Consider the following 20332-nt stretch of genomic DNA (forward strand, 5'->3'; position numbering starts at 1 on the left):
CTGGGGCCTGTCATGGGGTGGGGGGCTGGGGGAGGGAGAGCATTAGGAGAAATACCTAATTTAAATGACAAGTTAATGGGTGCAGCAAACCAACACAGCACATGTATACAGATGTAACAAACCTGCACGTTGTGCACATGTACCCTAGAACTTAAAGTATAATAAAAATAAATAAATACATAAATATAATAAAATGAATAAAAAATAAATACAAACATATTAATCATAAGTAAATGAAACATCTGATAATCTCATTATGTCTGGTAGTAATGTCACCTCTGAGTATTTAAATATTCATCTACATATTTCTTTGCTAAATTTCCTTTTATTTCTCCTTTATATTAAACTTTTTTTTAGAGAGCACAACTCCAAAGCATCTTTTATTAATACAGAAAGGTCATATTTAGCAAAAGACACAAGGCAGGGAAGTGTCAGGCCTGAGGCCTGAGCTGTGCTGAGGGAGAAGGAAGCTCCGGACAAGTGCTGGGAAGGGCTGAGTGGTGGGGGCCACAGAAAGTTCCAGTGGGCAACACTGTCGGCAGGTCATGGGTGGGACTCACGGGGACTTCGCTGCTAACTCTTGTTGCCTTGGCGGGGTGGGGTGGGGAGGGGGGTCCTTAGTGCTGCCACCTGGAGTGAGAACCGCCCCTTGGTTCCTGGAGGGCACCCATCAAGGGACACATGACAGGAAGCCCAGGATGGTTAGTGCAATTAGGGATGAAGGCCAGGGAGAAGCAGGTGCTCTGAAGTCCAGACACAGAGGCCTAGGAGCTTCCTGTTAAGTGTGGGCGTTCCGCTCTGTCTCTACCAGGCACTCTGACTAGGGATGGATGATACCTCTCTTCAGGCACTTCGCGGCGCTCTTGCTGCCAGCATAGGTGGGCCGGATCCCTTTGCCCATCTCCCCTGTGACCAACAGCAGTTCCTTTTAGGTGCTCTGGGAGCCCTGGGCACCAGGTGGTTTCATGGCCTGCACACAACCGACGGTAGGTGGTCCAAAGTCTTTAAACAGCGGTCTGAAAGGGGCAGTGGCTCCCGGCCCTGAGCCCGACGGCGACGGGACACTTCCTGTAGAGACCGGAGTGCCTGGCCTAGGGGTGCTGGAGCCGGGGGTGCTGCTGGGGTCAGGGGTGGTAGGTTTGTAGGACATCCCCAACTCCAGGGCGCTGAGGAAGCCAGCAGGCTGCTCTTCGGGGGTTGGCTGCGGGACCGCTCAGCAGCGATCTGATTGGCAAGCGGGCTGCACGCCCCCTGGTAAATCTATAATAAACTTTTTAACTGCAATTTGTATTAATCTAAACACAGTTCAAATATTCTCCATGAAAATTTCACATTTGAGTTGAGACATCCTAAAGTGTAAAATACACAATGGATTTCAAAGATTTCATATGAAAAAAGAATGCAAACTATCTCTAATAATTTTTATATTGATTACATATTGACCCAATATTTTGGATATATATTGGGTTAAATAAAATATACAATTTTTAAAAATTATGCTACATTTTTGTTAAAAAATTTAAATAAACTATATATGAAATTATTTCTTGGGATAGAAAAGGGGACATGATTAAATATTTACTTAAACTTTTTTCAAAAACATATCTTTAAAACACATTTTCAAACACAACAAAAGTATTTTAATTTTGAATAGGTAAAATAAACTTATTCCTGCTGAAATTCAATCATGGCATGATTTCCTTTGTATGCATTTGAGGACTCTGTTTATAACCCAGATAAAAACATAAAACTTTTGAAACTCTTCTAAGAATGTCTAACACAAATTACCTGTATAGATATCACGGCACAGACGATGCTGAGGCCGGACTAACTGAAGAAGAACAGGCTGAAGATGCTGTACTCACACAGAAGCTGGCCCCCAGGTTACCTGCCCTTCATGTACATGGCGATGGTCACCTGTCTCACCAGCAAAGTGAACAACAGGTCGGTGGCAGCCAGCCGCATAACTGTGTAGAAGGTGGTCTCCTGCCCCTTGCGTGACTTGCACAGCACCACGATGGCCACCAGGTTGCCCACCACCCCGAAAATGGACGGTCCCAGGCCGTCCAGCAGATTGGGCTCCAGGCCAAGGACACATTGGCCTGGGAAGGGGTTAACATGACAGTGGCTGGTGGTACGCAGCCCTGGAGTGCGAAGCTGGGTCTGGAGATGGCAGAAGAGAGACAAAGCCACCATGAGTGAAAGGACCACCTGCAGGGCATTAGACCCGCGCCCAGGAAACGGGATGCTAACATGACAAGGGAGGAACTCAATCCCACTCTCTGGATTGCAACCACTTACCAACGGCAGCCACCCAAATCTCCAGGCTCCCTCTGCTCCTGCCAGCAGCACACTCTTGATGATCTTAATATTTATAAACTGAGCTTCCCATTCCTCTTCCTCCTCTCAGCCTATCTCACTCCACTGACAAGACCCATCTCCAGGGAAAGGTAGCTCCCTAGTATTATTCCCGACAGATTCTGAGTTAATAAAATGCACATTGAAACCCTGGAAGACAATTTGGAAAGCGCTCTCTTTCCTCCTTGGCTCCCCTGGCAGCGCCGCATCTCCACGCCCTTTGACCGATGGCCCACATCCCATGTCACGTGTAGCAGCCCCAGTGGTGGGGCCTAAGACAATGAAACCTAAGACTAATTGGTGTACCTGAGGAAGAAGTGAATTCTAAAAGTTAGGAAAACATATTTGGGGGAATAATCAAGGAAAACTTCCGTGGCCTTGTGAGAGACCTAGACATCCAAACAAAAGAAGCACAAATAACACCTGGGAAATTCATCACAAAAAGATCTTAGCCTAGGCACATTGTCACTGGGTTATCCAAAGTTAAGACAAAAGAAAGAATCTTAAGAGCTGTGAGACAGAAGCACTAGGTAACCTATAAAGGAAAACCTATCAAACTAACAGCAGATTTTGCAGCAGAAACCTTAAAAGCTAGATGGGATTGGGGCCCTTTCTTCAGCCTCCTCAAACAAAACAATTATCAGCCAAGAATTCCGTATCCAGCAAAACTAAACATTATATATGAAAGAAAGATACAGTCATTTTCAGACAAACAAATGCTGACAGAATTTGCCATTACCAAACCAGCACTGTAAGAACTGCTAAAAGGAGCTCTAAATCATGAAACAAACCCTGGAAACACATCAAAACAGAACTTCATTAAAGCCTAAATCACACAAGATCTATAAAACAAAAATACAAGTTAAAAAGCAAAAAAAAAAAAAAAACAAAAACAAAGTACAGAGGCAACAGAGAGCATGATGAAAGCAATGGTACCTCACTTTTTAATACTAATGTTGGTTGTAAATGGCTTAAATGCTCCACTTACAAGATACAGAACCACAGAATGGATAAGAACTCACCAACTAACTATCTGCTGCCTTCAGGAGACTCACCTGACACATAACGACCTACATAAACTTAAGGAAAGTGGTAGAAAAAGGCATTTCATGCAAATGGACACCAAAAGCGAGCAGCGGTAGCTATTCTCATATGAGACAAAACAAACTTTAAAGCAACAGTAGCTAAAAGAGACAAAGACAGACAGTATATAATGGTAAAGGTCTCATTCAACAGAAAAACATGACAATCCTAAATATACATGAACCTAACACTGGAGCTCCCAAATTTATAAAACAATCACTAGTAAACATAAGAAATAAGATAGACAGCAACACAATAATAGTGGGGGACTTCATTACTCCACTGACAGCACTAGACAGGTCATCAAGACAGAAAGTCAACAAAGAAACACTGGATTTAAACTATACTTTGGAACAAATGGACTTAACAGATATGTAAGAACACTTCATCCAACAACCACAGAATACACATTCCATTCAACAGCACATGGAATTTTCTCCAAGATAGACCATATGATAGGCCATAAAACGAGTCTCAATAAATTTAAGAAAATTGAAATTGTACCACGCAGTCTCTCAGATCACAGTGGAATAAAACTGAAAATCAACTCCAAAAGGAATCTTCAAAACCATGCAAATACATGGAAATTAAATAACCTGCTCCTGAATGAGCACTGGGTGAAAAACAAAATCAAGATGGAAATGGAAAAAATTTCTTCGAACTGGATGACACAACCTATCAAGACCTCTGGGATACAGCAAAGGCAGTGCTAAGAGGAAAGTTTGTAGCCCTAAACACCTATATCAAAAAGTATGAAAGAGCACAAACAGACAATCTAAGTTCACATCTCAGGGAACTGGAGAAGCAGGAACAAGCCAAACCCAATCCCAGCAAACAAAGGAAATAACCAAGATCAGAGCAGAACTAAATGAAATTGACACAGCAACAACAACAAATACAAAACATGAATAAAACGAAAAGTTGGTTATTTGAAAAGATAAACAAAATCGATAGACCATTATAAGATTAACCAAGAAAAGAAGAGAGGAAATCCAAATAACCTCACTAAGAAATGAAACAGGGGATATTACAACTGACACCACTGAAATATTAAAGATTATTCAAGGGTACTATGAACACCTTTTGGCACATAAACTAGAAAACCCACAAGAGTTGCATAAATTCCTGGAAAAATACAACCCTCCTAGCTTAAATCAGGAAAAAGTAGATACCCCAAGCAGACCAATAAAACAAGCAGCAAGATTGAAATGGTAATTTTAAAATTACCAACAAAAAAAGCCGAGGACCAGACAGATTCACAGCAGAATTCTACCAGACATTCAAAGAATATTTTCTTTCATTCAAAGAAGAAATGATACCAATCCTTTCACACTATTCCACAAGACAGCGAAAGAAGAAACACTCCCTGATTCATTCTATGAAGCCAGCATCACCCTAATACCAAAACCATGAAAGGACATAACCAAAAAAGAAAACTACAGACCAATATCCATGATGAACACAGATGCCAAAATCCTTAACAAAATACTATCTAACTGAATCCAACAACATATCAAAAAGATAATCCACCATGATCAAGTGGGTTTCATACCAGTGACACAGGAATGGTTTAACATATGCAAGTCAATAAATGTGATACACCAAATAAACAGAATTAAAAAAATAACTCACATGATTTTATCAACAGATGCAGAAAAAGCATTCGACAAAATCTAGCATTGCTTTATGATTAAAGCTCTCAGCAAAATACGCATACTAGGGACATACCTTAATGTAATAAAAGCCATCTATGACAGACCCACAGCCAACATAATACTGAATGGGGAAAAGGTGAAAGCATTCCCTTTGAGAACTGGAACATGACAAAGAGCCTACTCTCACCACTCCTCTTCAACATAGTACTGGAAGCCCTAGCCAGAGCAATCAGACAAAAGAAGGAAATAGAGGAAATCCAAATCGGTAAAGAGGAAGTCAAACTGTTACTGGTTGCTGACGATATGATCTTTCGCCTTGAAAACCCTACAGACTCCTCTAGAAAGCTCCTAGAACGGATAAAAGAATTCAGCAAAGTTTCCAGATATGAGATTAATGTACACAAATCAGTAGCTCTTCTATACATCAACAGCTACCAAGCTGAGAATCACATCAAGAACTCAACCCCTTTTACAATAGCTGCAAAAAACAAACGAAAAAAACAAACTAACAAAACTTAGGAATATACCTAGCAAAGTAATCAAAAGACCTCTACAATGAAAATTACAAAACACTGCTGAAAGAAATCATAGATGGAGCCAAGCACGTTGGCGCATGCCTATAATCCCAGCTACTCGGGAAACTGAGGCAGGAGAATCACTTGAACCCTGGAGGCAGAAGTTGTAGTGAGCCGAGATCACACCATTGCACTCCCACCTCAGCAACAAGAGCGAAACTACCTCTGAAAAAATAAAAATAAGAAAGAAAAGAAATCATAGATGACACAAACAAATGGAAACACATCCCCATGCTCATGGATAGGTAGAACCAATATTGTGAAAATTACCATTCTGTTAAAGGCAATCTATGAATTCAATGCAATCCCCATCTGAATACCACCATCATCCCTCACAGAATTACAAAAACAATTCTAAAATTAGTATGGAACCCAAAGAGTGCCATGTAGCCAAACCAAGGCTAAGCAAAAAGAACAAACCTGGAGGCATCACACTACTTGATTTCAAACTGTACAATAAGGCCATAGTTACCAAAACAGCATGGTACTGGTTTAAAAATAGGCACATAGACCAATGGAACAGAAGAGAGAACCCAGAAATTAACCCAAATACTTACAGCCAACTGATCTTCGACAAAGCAAACAAAAACATAAAGTGGGGAAAGGACACCCTTTTCAACACATGACATTGGGATAATTGGCGAGCCACATGTAGGGGAATAAAACTGGATTCTCATCTCCCACCTTATACAAAAATCTACCCAAGATGGATTAAGAACTTAAACCTAATTCCTGAACTGTAAAAATTCTAGAAGATAACACTGGATAAACCCTTCTAGACATTGGCATAGGCAAGGATTTCATGACCAAGAACCCAAATGCAAATGCAATAAAAACAAAGATAAATAGCTGGGACTTAATTAAACTAAAGAGCTTTTGCATGGCAAAAGGAACAGTCAGCAGAGTAAATAGACAAATCGCAGAGTGGGACCCCTGACCCCTGACCCTGACCCCTAACCCCTGACCCTGACCCCTAACCCCTGACCCAAACTCTAACCACTATCCCTAACCCTAACCCCTAACCCAACCCTCACCCTAACCCCTAATCCCTAACCCCTAACATCTCTTAAACCCTAACTCTAAACTTTGACTCCTAACCCCTAACTCTGACCCCAATCCCTATCTCCAACCCCTAACCCTAAACTTAACCCCTAACCCCTAACCCTAACACCAGCCTTAACCCTAGGTTGGTTACTACGTTTGTATTGACTATGTCAATGTTGATTATTATGATCGCTGTCTTTGGACTGCACGGCAGCGAGGGGATTGCGGATCTTATATTAATATTTTCGTATTGAGGCAGTGCACTAGCATTACAGGTGCTTGTTACATGAGCAATGGGGATGTCATACTTTGGGTGTTATGTCTGCGTTAGGAATGCCGCATTTGTCTTCCGAGGCTGCGGTGTGGATCTCGCACTGCGGCCGCCTCGCCTTGGCTGGGGAGAACCTCCGTGGGCAGGATTCAGAGGGGCTTTCGGTTTCCCGTTTTCCACACTGAACCCTTCTAACTGGTCTCTGACCCTGATTATTCAGGGCTGCAGACAGGAAGGATTTTATTCACCGTTGATGCGGCCCCGAGTTGTTCCAAAGCGAGGCAGTGCCCCCAATGTCTGTGCTGAGGAGAACGCTGCTCTGCCTTCGCGGTGTCCCCCGGGTGTGTGCTGAGCAGAACGCAGCTCCGCCCTCGCGGTGCCCCCGGCCCGCCCGCCCGGGTCTGTGCTGAGGAGAACACTGCTCCGCCTTCGCTGTATCTCCGAAGTCTGTGCAGAGGAGAACTCAGCTCCGCCCTCGCGATGCTCTCTCGGTCTGTGCTGAGGAGAAGGCAGCTCCGCCCTCGCAAAGGCAGAGCGCCCTTAGCAAAGGCAGAGAGCCACAGAGCAGGGCAGGTGGCACCAACAGCGCGTCCCTCAGGCCTCCAGCGCACGCATTCCAGCGGCCACCCAGACCATGCTCCGCCGACTGGGCGCCCAAGCTGCAGTCGCCCTCTGTGTGCAGGCAGCAGCTGTCTGGCAACCCCCGAGCCCGCTCGCGCTGCCAGCATCGCAGAACCAGGGCCAGGTGTCCCAGTGGCTGCGGCCAAGCCAGGCACTCTGACCGGCGGCGGCGGCTGCACAGGAGCGAGAACTGAGAACCCGCCGCTCAACCCCACACGGGGTGACTGCTGAGGGCCCATACCAACGGCCCCGATCTCCCTCAGGTGGAGGACTGGGCGGGAGGCACGACCTGGGGGCCCTCAGGCTGGGCGCGCTGGCGATCCCGAGGCCGACCAGGCCATGCACCTCCAGCCCGCCTGGGCACCCAAGCTGCAGCCGCCTTCTGTGTGCAGGCAGCAACCTCCAGGCAATTCCCGAGTCCGCCCTCACTTCCCACATCTCGGAACGAGGGCCAGATGTCCCTGTGGCTGGGGCCAAGCCAGGCGGTCTGCCCTGCAGCAGCTGCACGGGGACGGGAACCGGCCCTCAGCCCTATCCCCCGTGGCTGCAGAGGGCCCTTGGCTAGAGGTGTCCAGCTGTGGCAGAGGAGGAGCCGAGAGAGGGCAGGGTCTGGCGGGCTCTCAGGCCAGGGGCACTAGCAATCCAGAGGCCGCCCAGGCCATGCTCCACCACCTGGGCGCCCAGATACAGGCGCCAGGCAACTCCCAAGCTGGCTGGCGCGCCCAGCCTCGCAGACCCGGGCCTGGATGTCGCCGTGGCTGCGGCCAAGCCAGGCGGTCTGCCCGGCGGCGGCTGCACCGGGGCAGGAACCGACCCTCAGCCCCATCCCCGATGGCTGCGGACGGCCCCTGGAGCAGCCCCGACCTCTCTTCCGAGGAGAAGAGGGGCGGGAGTCACGGCCAGGCAGGCCCTCAGGTGGGAAGGGATGCGCGCCTGCGATTCCGGGACGTACCGCGCCAGCCCAGGAAAACCCGGAAGCCAGCAGCTCCTGTTTCTCTGTGTGATTCTGTGAGGAACCACCAAATTGTTTGCCACGGCAAGTGCATCATTTTCTATTCCTAGCAGCCAGTTCATGAGGGCTCCAATTTCTCCACCTCCTTAGCAACACTGATTTTCTGTGTCGTTGTTATGAAAGCCTTACTAGTGGATGCAAAGTGGCATCTCATTTGGGTTTTGTCTTGCATTTTATTAATGAATAACGGTGTTTAGCATCTTTTCTTGTCCGTCTTAGACATTTGTGTATCTTCTTCGGAGAAATGTCTATTCAAGTCCTTTGCCTATTTTTTAATTGGGATGTTAGAAATTCTGATGTTGAGTTGTGGGATATTAAGCTTTTATCAGACACGCACTTTGATTTTATCAGATACATATTTTCTCACATACTATCGGTTGTCTTTTAACTCCCTTGATAGTATCCTTTGATGCATAAAGGTTTTTTATTTTGATTAAATCTAAGTTACATGTATTTTCTTTTGTTATCTGTGCTTTTCTGTCATATTTCAAAATACGCTTAAAACTCAAAGGTCATAAAGGTTTACCTTGTGTTTTCTTCTAAGAGTTACATACTTTAGTCCTTACATTTAAGTCTTTTATTAATTTAGAATTAATTTTTGTGTATACTGCAAGGTAGGGGTCTAACTTCTCTCTTGTGCACTGACATCCAGCTGTTGAAGAGACTGTTCTTTCCTCCCTTGACTAGACTTGGACAGCTTGTTGAACAGTCATTGACCATATATGTGAGCACTAATTTGTAGGATCTCAAATCTGTTCTATTGTATTGGTCTAAAAGTCTATTAGTCTTATGCCAGTACCACACTCTCTTGATTACTGTAGATTTGTAGTAGGCTGTGAAACTGAAAAATGTGAGTTTTCTAATATTCTTTTTCAAGACTGTTTTGTCTGTCAGATCCTTTGAATTTTTGTATGAATTGTAGAATGAGTTTCTTTCTTTCTGCAGAAATGCCTTTGGGATTTTGATGGTATTGCATTGAATCTGTAGATTACTTTAGATGGTATTGTCATCTTAACAATATTGTCTTACAACCCGTGAACACAGAATGTCTTTCCAGTTATTTCCACTCTCTTTCTTTTTTTTCAGCAAAGTTTTGTGTATACCACCATGGTTAGATTTATGCCTGAATAACTTATTCTTTGATGCTATTATAAATGGAATTTTTAAAATGTTTTCATAGTTCTTTACAACTATATAGAAATATAGCTCATTTGCCTATATTTGTTTTGCATCCTGCCTCTTTTATTAGTTATAATCGGTTTTGTGTTTTATTTGGAGCTTTATACACATAAGATCATGTGTAGATATAATTTTACTTCTGTTTTTTATTTCTAATTTAGATGCCTTTTATTTCTTTGTCTTGCCTAATTGCTCTGGCTAAAATTGCCAGTGGTACGTTGAATACAAGTGGCAAATGCACCATGCTTGTCTTGTTCTAGATGTTAGGAAAACAGCTTTCAGTGTTTCATCATTGATCATGATATTAATTGTTGGGTTTTTGTACATCCTATTGTCATGTTGCAGAAAATCCCTTCTATGCCTAGTTTATTGAGTATTTTTATTATAGAAGGGAGTTGTATTTCATCAATGTTTTCTCTGCATCAATTGAAATAATCACGTGCTTATTCATTTTACTGTTAGAGTATATTACACTGATTGATTTTTTATATGTTGAGCCCCCCCTTGCATTTTGGGGATAAATCTCACAGGGTGATAGTTTACAATCCTTTGATTATACAGTATTGCTGCTAGTATTTTGCTGAGATTTTTGCTTATATATTCATAAGGGATATTGTGCTGTAGTTCTCTTTTTTGTGCTCTCTTTGGCTTTGGTATAAGGACAATGTTGTTATCAAAAAATGAATTAGCAAGTATTCCTTCTTCATATATTATGTCAGAAGAGTTTGAGAAGAAATGGTATTAATTCTTCTTTAAATGTTAGGTTGACTCACCAGTTAATGCAGCTATTTGGTCATAAATGTTTCTTTGTTAATCACTTTCGATTACTAATTCAATCTCCTAGGTTATAGGTCTATTCAGATTTTCTCTTTCTTCTTGAGCCACTTTGGTAGTTTGTGTCTTTCTAGTGATTCGTCCATTTCATCCAGGGCAGCTAATTTGTTGTTAGACAGTTGTTCACAGTATACTCCTGTAATCCTTTTGTATTTCTGTAAAGTTGGTAGTAATGGCTCTGCTTTCATTTATTATTTTAATAATTAGTCTTCCATCTTTTGCTCAGTCAATATAGTGAAAGGCTTGATCTTTCAAATAATCTATGTTTAGTCATTCTACTGCTCTCCAAACTTCTATTTTATTGATTTATGCTCTAATTATGCTCTCTATTATTTCTTTCATACTGCTAGCTTTGGATTTAGTCTTCTTTTGTCTTCTTCCACTGCCGTTAGGTATAGAGTGAGGATGTTGATTTGAGATTTTTCTTAAATGTAGTTGTTTATATCCATACATTTTCCTTTGAACTCTACTTTCACTGCATTTAATAAGTTTTGGTATGTTTTGTTTTTATTTTAATTTATCTCAAGATATTTTAAAATTTTGCTTGTGATTTATTTTTTTCACTCACTGGTAGTTGAAGACTGTATTGTTTAATTTCCACATTTTCGTGAATTTTCCAGTTTTCACTTATTTATCTGTTGTTTCTTCCATTGTGGGTGTAAATTATATTTTGTATCATTTCAAACTTTTAAAAATGATTAGGACATATTTTGTGGACGAAGATATGGCCCATCCTAGAGAACTTCCATATACACTTGAAAGGAATGTATATTCTGCTGTTGTTGGATGGACTGTCCTGTATATGCATATTAGCTCTCAGTGGCTTATACCGTTGTTTAACTCTTGTATTTCTCATGAAGCTTCTGTCTGGTTTTTCTATCCATTAATTAAAATGAGATATTGAAGTGTCCAACTGTGACTATAGAACTGTGGGTTTATCCTTTCAATCCTGTTAATTATTTCAGCTTTACTGAGGTGTAATAGAGAAATAAAAATTGTACATGTGATGCGTTTATATGCACATTCTGAAATGATTACCAAAACGAAGTCAATGAACATGTTAATTACCTCACAGAATAGTTACGTTTTTGTGTGCATGTGTGGGATAAGAAAACTTAACTCTATCCCCTGTGACTGCAGAGTGGCCATTCCAGCTGCTCCAGGCTCCAGCAGAGGAAGACTGGGGCAGGTGGCACCAACAGGGAGGCCCTCAGGCCTGGCGCGCACGCATTCCAGCGGCCACCCAGACCATGCTCCGCCGCCTGGGCGCACAAGCTGCAGTCGCCCTCTGTGTGCAGGCAGCAGCTGCCTGGCAACCCCTGAGCCCGCTTGCGCTCCCAGTCTCGCAGAACCAGGGCCAGGTGTCCCTGTGGCTGTGGCCAAGCCAGGCATTCTGCCCGGCGGTGGCGGCTGCACAGGGGCGAGAACTGAGAACCCGCTGCTCAACCCCACACGGGGTGACTGCCGAGTGCCCATGACAGCGGCCCGATCTCTCTCAGGTGGAGGAGTGGGTGGAAGGCACGGCCTGGGGGCCCTCAGGCTGGGCGCGCTGGAGATCCCGAGGCCGACCAGGCCATGCACCTCCAGCCCGCCTGGGCTCCCAAGCTGCAGCCGCCTTCTGTGTGCAGGCAGCAGCCTCCAGGAACTCCTGAGCCTGCCCGCACTCCTCACATCTCGGAAGCAGGGCCAGATGTCCCTGTGGCTGGGGCCAAGCCAGGCGGTCAGCCCTGCAGCAGCTGCATGGGGGCGGGAAGCGGCCCTCAGCCCCATCCCCAGTGGCTCTAGAGGCCCCCTGGCTAGAGGTCTTGAGCTCTGGCAGAGGAGGAACCAGGCGGGGGCAGGGTCTGGCTTGACCATTTGGAATTACAATACACTTCACTCATCAACCACAGAACATACACTGGAGTATCATCTGCGTGAAGATGAGTATACTGCTCAAAGCGATTTACAGATTCAATGCTTTTCCTATCAAACTACTAATGTCATTTTGCACAAAATAGAAAACATCCAAAATTTATATGGAACCTAAAAGGAGTCTGAATAGCCAAGCCAAAGCAATACTAAGGCTAGAGACATAGGCTAGAGACATCATATTACATGACTTCAAACTATACTAGAAGACTATAGTAATCAAAACAACATGGTACTGGTAGAAAAACAGACACATAGACCAATGGAACAGACTAGAGTACTAGAAACTAAGGCCACATGCCTGCAACCATCACATCTTTAACAAAGTTGACAAAAGTAAGCAATGGGAAAAAGACTTTATTTAATAAATAATGCGGGGATAACTGGCTAGTCATATGCAGAAGAATAAAACTAGACCCCCATATTTAACCAAATACAAAAATTAGCTTAAGATGGATTAAAGAGTTAAATGAAAAATCTCAAGCTATAAAACGCCTGGAAAAAACCTAGGAAATGCTTTTCTTGATAACGGCCTTGGCAAATAATTTATGGCTAAGTCCTCAAAAGCAATTGCAACTAAAACAAAAAATGACAAGTGGGATTTAATTAAACTGAAAAACTTTTGCACAACAAGAGAAACTATCAAGGTAGTAAAGAGATAACCCACAGAATGAAAGAAAATATTCACAAACTACGCATCTAACAGAGGTCTATTATGCAGAACCTATAAGGAACTTAAACAAATCAACAAGCAAGCAGCAAGTAACTCCATTAAAAAGTGGGCAACAGGACATGAACGGACACTTTTCAAAAGAAGACATACACACAAGCACCCAACAAACATATGTAAAAGTGCTCATTGTCATTATTTATTAGAGAAATGCAAATCAAAACCGAAATGAAATACCATTTCACACCGGTCAGAATGGCCTTTTTTGAAAAGTCAAAAGAAAAACAGATATCAGTGAAGATTTAGAGAATAGAGAACACTTATACACTTTCTGAAGGAATGTAAATTAGTTCAGCCAGTGTGGAAAGCAGGTTGGGGATTTCTTAAAGAACTGAGAGTTGATCTACCATTCAATCCAGTAACCCCATTACTGGGTATATACCCAAAAGAAAATAAATATCCTGTCGAAAAGACACATGTAGCTATATTTTTATCACAGCAATATTCACAATCACAAAGACATAGGCTTAATCCAGACATCCATCTGTGGTGGTCTGGATAAAGACTCATGGAATACTATACAGCCAGAAAAAACTCAAAATTATGCCATTTGAAGCAACATGGATGCATTGTTTCCAGCAAACTAATGCAAAAGCAAAAAACAAAATACCGCATGTTCTCTTTCATAAGTGGGAGCTAAATGCTGGGTACACATAGTCATAATACAGAGGGGTGGGAGGGGCCGGGACTGGTGGCTCACGTCTATAATCCCAACACTTTGAGAGGCCAAGGTGAGCGGATCACCTGAGGTCAGGAGTTTGAGACCAGCCTGGCCAACGTGGTGAAACCCCGCTTCTAATGAAAATACAAAAATTAACTGGGCATGGTGGCTGGCGCCTGTAATCCCAGCTACTCGGGGGTCTGAGGCGGAGAGTCGCTTGAACCCGGGAGGCGGAGGTTGTAGTGAGCCAAGATCGCGCCACATCACTCCAGCCTGGGCGACGGAGCAAAACTGTCTCAAAAACAAACAAACAAACAAAAAACAAAGAGGGAGGGGGGAGGGAATACAGACTGATTTAAACTACCGATTGGTTAGTGTCCTCTCTACCTTGCTAATGAATTCATTCATTTAATTCATAATTCATTCATTCAATTCATAATTCAGTTCCCCCTGAGAAAAAATATTCACTTGTCATTAAAATCTCTCTGTATCTTACTGATTTCAGATAGAAGTTAAATTTCACCTTAGTAGACACAAAAGAACTAGTTAAACTGACAAAAACTAATAAACGTTTGCTCAAATTTACTGAGTCATGGGTACTTCATATAATAGTGACATTCTACCAGTTTTAAGTAAAATAAATAAGGAAACAATCTTAACTCCATCGCCTACTGGAAGGGACGTGCCCCCGCTCCCAGGTGAGTGGGGCCCTGCTCTCTGGGCGGGTTGCGCCGCGGTCTCTGGCACCTCTTGTTGGCAGCGTCGCTGTTGCAGGCACAGGGCAGGCATTGGGGGGCGGGCAGCGGGCCAGGCCCGGGCGACTCCTTTGCCAGGGGCTGGGCAGGTGTGGAGAGGGGCGGAGCGGTGCTGCCCTGGGCGAAGGAGCCTCCCGCTCTGGACAGTTCCCCGCCCCTGCCCCAGGAAGGCGCTGCTGGATCTGGGTGGGGAAGGGGAGGGACGAGGGAACACAGGCCAGGCCAGTTGGCCCCTTAGACCTGGGTGATGCAGGAGGGGCTGTGGGAGACCAGAGAGGACCCGAAGCAGAAACCGGGAACTGATACCTCTGGCTGAATATTTGTCCTCTTGCTGAAGTTTGAAAGTCAGTTATTTCATTAAAGTTTAATTTTATTATAAAAATAACAACTATTAAAAATTCCCTGTAGTCACTGGAATGATAAATTTTGGTGCAGTTTCAGCATAACACTCTAATTATTCGAATTGCGGCCATGTTTCAAAATATATGCCATATATTTTTATGGCATCCACCCCTGTGTCTCTGTGTCCCGCATCCGCCTCTGTGTCCCTGCTGGCTCAGGAAACGAGCTTCTTCCTCCTTCCGCAGACTCGAATCAGGCCGTCCTCCCTCCTGCGCCTGAGGCTGTCATGGGGACAACCTGCCCTCGAATAGCCGGAGAACGCCTGGCCTGTGCCCTGGGCTCGGCCTGGTGTCCTGGCTCGTGCCCCTCAGAGCCCTGCACAAAGCAGTGTGACAGGTGTGGAAGGACCCAGCACCAGGAAGCGGTGAGCAGATGGATGCTCCAGGGATGTGGGGCTGCTGGCAGTCAAGAACCCATTGCCAAATTCCATAGCATAATTTTGGATATTTTTCCCTTATATTTTTGTGTAAGGCTTTCAGACTTACATGTTTTGAGTTTCAAAAAGATATGTAATATAAACTACAATTCTGACTTCTATATTTTACATATTGATAGCAAATCTTCATACCATTTTTGTGTTAAAGGGGGCTTTTCCTCTCCATAGTTTGGCCTTTGCACCCTTGTTGAAGGTCATTTTGACCATATATACAAGGTTTTGTGGAGAGAGGGGTCTCTATTATTTTCTATGTCTACATGTCTTGATTTAATACATTTCTTTTTAGATTTTCTCCTTTTTACTTTTTGAGACAGGTTCTCTGTCATCCAGGCTGGGGTGCACTGGTGCGACCATGGCTCACTGCAGCCTTGCTCTCCCAGGCTTAAAAAATCCTCTCACTTCAGCCTCCGGAATAGCTGAGACTACAGGTTCATGTCACATTGCCAGGTTAATTTTAATTTTAAATTTTTTTATAGCGATGGATGTTTTCACTAGGATGTCCAGTGTGGTTTGAACTCCTGGGTTCAAGCAATCCTCCTACCTCAGCCTCACAAAGTGCTGAGGTTACACGTGTAAGCCCATAGAACCTGGCCTCAAAATACCACATTTGAAAAGAGTTCAACAGCACTGCAATTAGTTTTTGATTTAAAAATTGTGAGGGCTCCACAATTGACATTATTTTACAAGTTTAATTGGCTATTTTCGATCTTGAGATTTCATATGTTTTAGAATTTTGTATTTCTGCAAGTAAATATTGTTATGATTTATATAGCTATTGCATTTAATCTGTTGTTGATTTCACTAGTATCGACTTAAGAATATTGTTTTCTAATTTATGAATATGGGATATCTTTTCAATTGTCTAATCTATAAATATAGAATATCTTCCCCATTGTTTGTGACTTTTCTTCAGCAACATCTTTTAACTTCTAGTATACTAGTCTTACATCTCTTTGCTTGTTTATTCCAAAGTATATTCTTCTTAATGCTATTTTCAATGGAATTTTAAAAACTTGGATTGTACCGTGTAATGAAGAGAAATACACTTAATTTTGTATTCTGCAATTTTGCTAAATGCAACTATTAGTTCTAACAGGAATTGTTTTCAGTGTATAGGATTTTTTTGTATATAACATCATATCATAAGTAACAGGTAATTTTACTTCTTCCTTTAGAATGTGGATCTTTTCTTTTTTTCATTGCCTAGTTGTTTTGCCAGGACTTTCACTGCTATTTTTGAATAGATGTGGTAACAGTGAATATCTTGCCTTATTATTAATCTTAGAGGATAAACTTTCCACACTTCAGAATTCAGTATAATATTCGTGATGATTGTTTTTGTTTTTTGTTTTAGTTGTTGTTTTTATTTTTCTGAGATAGGATCTTGCTCTGTCAACCAGGCTGGAGTGCAGTGGCATGATCTGGGCTCACTGCAACCTCCACCTCCTGAGTTCAAGCTATTCTCATGCCTCAGCCTCCCTGGTAGCTGGGACTACAGGCACACACCACAACGTCAAGCTAATGTTAATATTTTTTGTAGAGACAGGGATTCACCATGTTGGTCAGGCTGGTCTGGAACTCCTGACCTAAAATCATCCACCCACCTCAGCCACCCAAACTGCTGGGACTATAGGCAAGAGCTGTTGAACCCAGTTGGTGATGAGTTATTTACATATCTTTTGCTATGTTAGTTTCCTTTTATTTCTAGTTTATTGAGTGTTTTTTTATCTTGAAAAGATGATTAATACTGTCAGTTGACTTTTCTGCATTATTTGAGATGATTGTGTGGTTTATATCTATTACTCTGTTAATATGATTTATTAAATTGATTGATTTAAACTCTCATTCCAATATAGCCAAATAGGAAGAGCTCTGGTCTACAGCTCCCAGTGTGATCAATGCAAGATGGGTGATTTCTGCATTTCCAACTGAGCTACCTGATTCATCTCATTGGGACTGATTGGACAGTGAGTTCATCCCATGGAGGGTGAGCTGAAGCAGGGCAGGGCATCAACTCACCCAGGAAGTGCAAGGGGTTGGGGGATTTTCCTTTACTAGCCAAGGGAAGGCATGACAGACTGTACATGGAAAAACAGGACACTCTTGCCCAAATACTGCACTTTTCGCACAGTCTTAGCAACTGGCAGACTAGGAGATTCTCTCCTGTGCCTGATTCATTGGGTCCCACACCCATAGAGCCTTGCTTACTGCCAGTGCAGCAGTCTGAGATTAACCTTCATGCTGCAGCTGAGCAGATGGAGGTGAATCCACAATTTTTGAGGTTTGAGTAGGTTAACAAAGTGGCCAGGAAGCTTGAACAGGGTAGAGCCACTCACAGCTCAGCAAGGCCTACTGCCTTTATAAACTCCACCTCTGCAGGCAGGGCATAGCTGAATAAAAGGCAGCAGAAACTTCTGCAGACTTAAACCTCCCATCTGACAGCTCTGAAGAGAGCAGTGGTTCTGGCATGGTGTTTGTGCTCTGAGAATGGACATACTGCCTCCTCAAATTGGTCCCTGAACCCCGTGTAGCCTAACTGGGAGACACCTCATAGTAAGGGCCAACAGTCACCTCATACAGGTAGGAGACCCTCTTCAATGAAGCTTCCAGGGAAGGATCAAGCAGCAATATTTGCTGTTCTGCAGCCTTCTCTGTTGATACCCAGGCAAACAGGGTCTGGAGTGGACCTCCAGCAAACTCCAACAGACCTGCAGCTGAGGGACCTGTTAGAAGGAAAACTAACAAACAGAAAGGAATAGCATCAACATAAACAAAAAGGACATCCACACCAAAACCCCATCTGTCGGTTACCAACATCAGATACCAAAGGTAGATAAAACCACAAAGATGGGAAGAAACCAGAGCAGAAAAGCTGAAAATCCTAAAAACCAGAGCACCTCTTTTCTTCCAAAGGACTGCAGCTCCTCACCAGCAATGGAACAAAGCTGGAGGGAGAGTGACTTTGACGACTTGACAGAAGGCGGCTTCAGAAGGCTGGTAATAACAAACTTCTCCAAGCTAAAAGAACATGTTCAAACACATCTCAAGGAAGCTAAAAACCTTGAAAAAAGGTCAGACAATGGATAACTAGAATAAACAGTATAGAGAATACCTTAAATGAACTTATGGAGCTGATAACCATGGCACGAGAACTTTGTGACACATGCACAAGCTTCAATAGCTGATTCAATCCAGTGGAAGAAAGGATATCAGTGATCGAAGATCAAATTAATAAAATAAAGTGAGAAGACAAGTTTAGAGTAAAAAGAGTGAAAAGAAATGAACAAAGCCTCCAGGAAAAATGGGACTATGTGAAAAGACCAAATCTACATTTGCTTGGTGTACCTAAATGTGACAGAGAGAATGGAACCAAGTTGGAAAACACTCCTTAGGATGTTATTCAGGAGAATTTTCCCAATGTAGCAAGGCAGGCCAGCATTCAAATTCAGGAAATACAGACAACATCACAAAGATACTTCTGGATAAGAGCAACCCCAAGATACTAATTGTCAGATTCACCAGGGTTGAAATGAAGGAAAAAATGTTAAGGGCAGCCAGAGAGAAAGGTCGGGTTACCCACAAGGGAAACCCAACAGACTAACAGCAGATCTGTCAGCAGAAACCCTAGAAGTCAGAAGAGAGTGGGGGTCAATATTCAACATTCTTAAAGATAAGAATTTTCAGCCCAGAATTTCATATCCAGCTAAACTAAGCTTCATAAGTGAGGGAGAAATAAAATCCTTTACAGACAAGCAAATGCTGAGAGATTTTGAGACCACCTGGCCTGCCTTAAAAGAGCTCCTGAAGGAAGCACTAAGCATGGAAAGGAACTACCGGTACCAGCCACTGCAAAAAATATGCCAAATTGTAAAGACCATCGATACTATGAAGAAGCTGCATCAATTAACAGGAAGAACAGTGAGCTAACATAACAATGACAGGATCAAATTCACACATAAAAGTATTGACCTTAAATGTAAATGGGCTAAATGACTCAATAAAAAGACATAGACTGTCAAATTGGATAAAGAGTCAAGACCCATCAGTGTGCTGTATTCAGGAGACCCATCTCACATGCAGAGACACACATAGGCTCAAAATAAAGGGATGGAGGAAGATCTACCAAGCAAATGGAAAGCAAAAAAAAAAAAAAAAAAAAAATTAAAATTAAAAAAAAGCAGGGGTTGCAATCCTAGTCTCTGATAAAATAGAATTTAAACCAACAAAGATCAAAAGACACAAAGAAGGCCATTACATAATGGTAAAAGGATCAATTCAGCAAGAAGCGCTAACTACCCTAAATATATATGCACTCAATACAGGAGCACCCAGATTCGTAAAGTAAGTCCTTAGATACCTACAAACAGACTTAGACTCCCACACAATAATAATGGGAGACTTTAACACTCCACTGTCAATATTAGACAGATCAACAAGACAGAAGGTTAACAAGGATACCCAGGATTTGAACTCAGCTCTGCACCAAGTGGACCTAATAGAAATTTACAGAATTCTCCACCCCATATCACCAGAATAAACATTCTTCTCAGCACCACATCGCGCTTATTCTAAAATTGATCACATAATTGGAAGTAAGCACTCCTCATCAAATGTAAAAGAACAGACATCACAACAAACTGTCTCTCAGATCACAGTGCAATCAAATTAGAACTTAGAATTAAGAAACTCACTCAAAATGGCACAAACACATGGAAACAGAACAACCTGTTCCTGAATGGCTACTGGGCAAATAACGAAATGAAGGCAAAAATAAAGATGTTCTTTGAAACCAGTGAGAACAAAGA

The 20332-nt window shown here is 42.8% G+C and overlaps 1 protein-coding gene and 2 pseudogenes across 1 annotated transcript; 2 read left to right on the forward strand and 1 right to left on the reverse strand.

Annotated features, from left to right (window-relative positions):
* Positions 1-718: 718 nt before the first annotated feature.
* Positions 719-1150, reverse strand: LOC115933403 (cyclin-dependent kinase 2-associated protein 2-like; annotated as a pseudogene).
* A 6796-nt stretch (positions 1151-7946) lies between these two features.
* LOC129526554 (uncharacterized) lies at positions 7947-8669 on the forward strand. Its single transcript, XM_055361158.2, has one exon. It carries the CDS (start codon positions 7947-7949, stop codon positions 8667-8669), a length of 723 nt encoding a protein of 240 aa, XP_055217133.2.
* A 3020-nt stretch (positions 8670-11689) lies between these two features.
* Positions 11690-12485, forward strand: LOC129526570 (uncharacterized; annotated as a pseudogene).
* The last annotated feature ends 7847 nt before the right edge of the window (positions 12486-20332 follow it).

This window comes from Gorilla gorilla, chromosome 15 (assembly GCF_029281585.2).
Source record: "Gorilla gorilla gorilla isolate KB3781 chromosome 15, NHGRI_mGorGor1-v2.1_pri, whole genome shotgun sequence".
In the NCBI taxonomy this organism is placed as follows: Eukaryota; Metazoa; Chordata; class Mammalia; order Primates; family Hominidae; genus Gorilla; species Gorilla gorilla.

Coding starts and splice junctions, on each gene's coding strand:
- LOC129526554 (XM_055361158.2), top strand. CDS start 7,947: ATGCACCTCCAGCCCGCCTGGGCACCCAAGCTGCAGCCGCCTTCTGTG.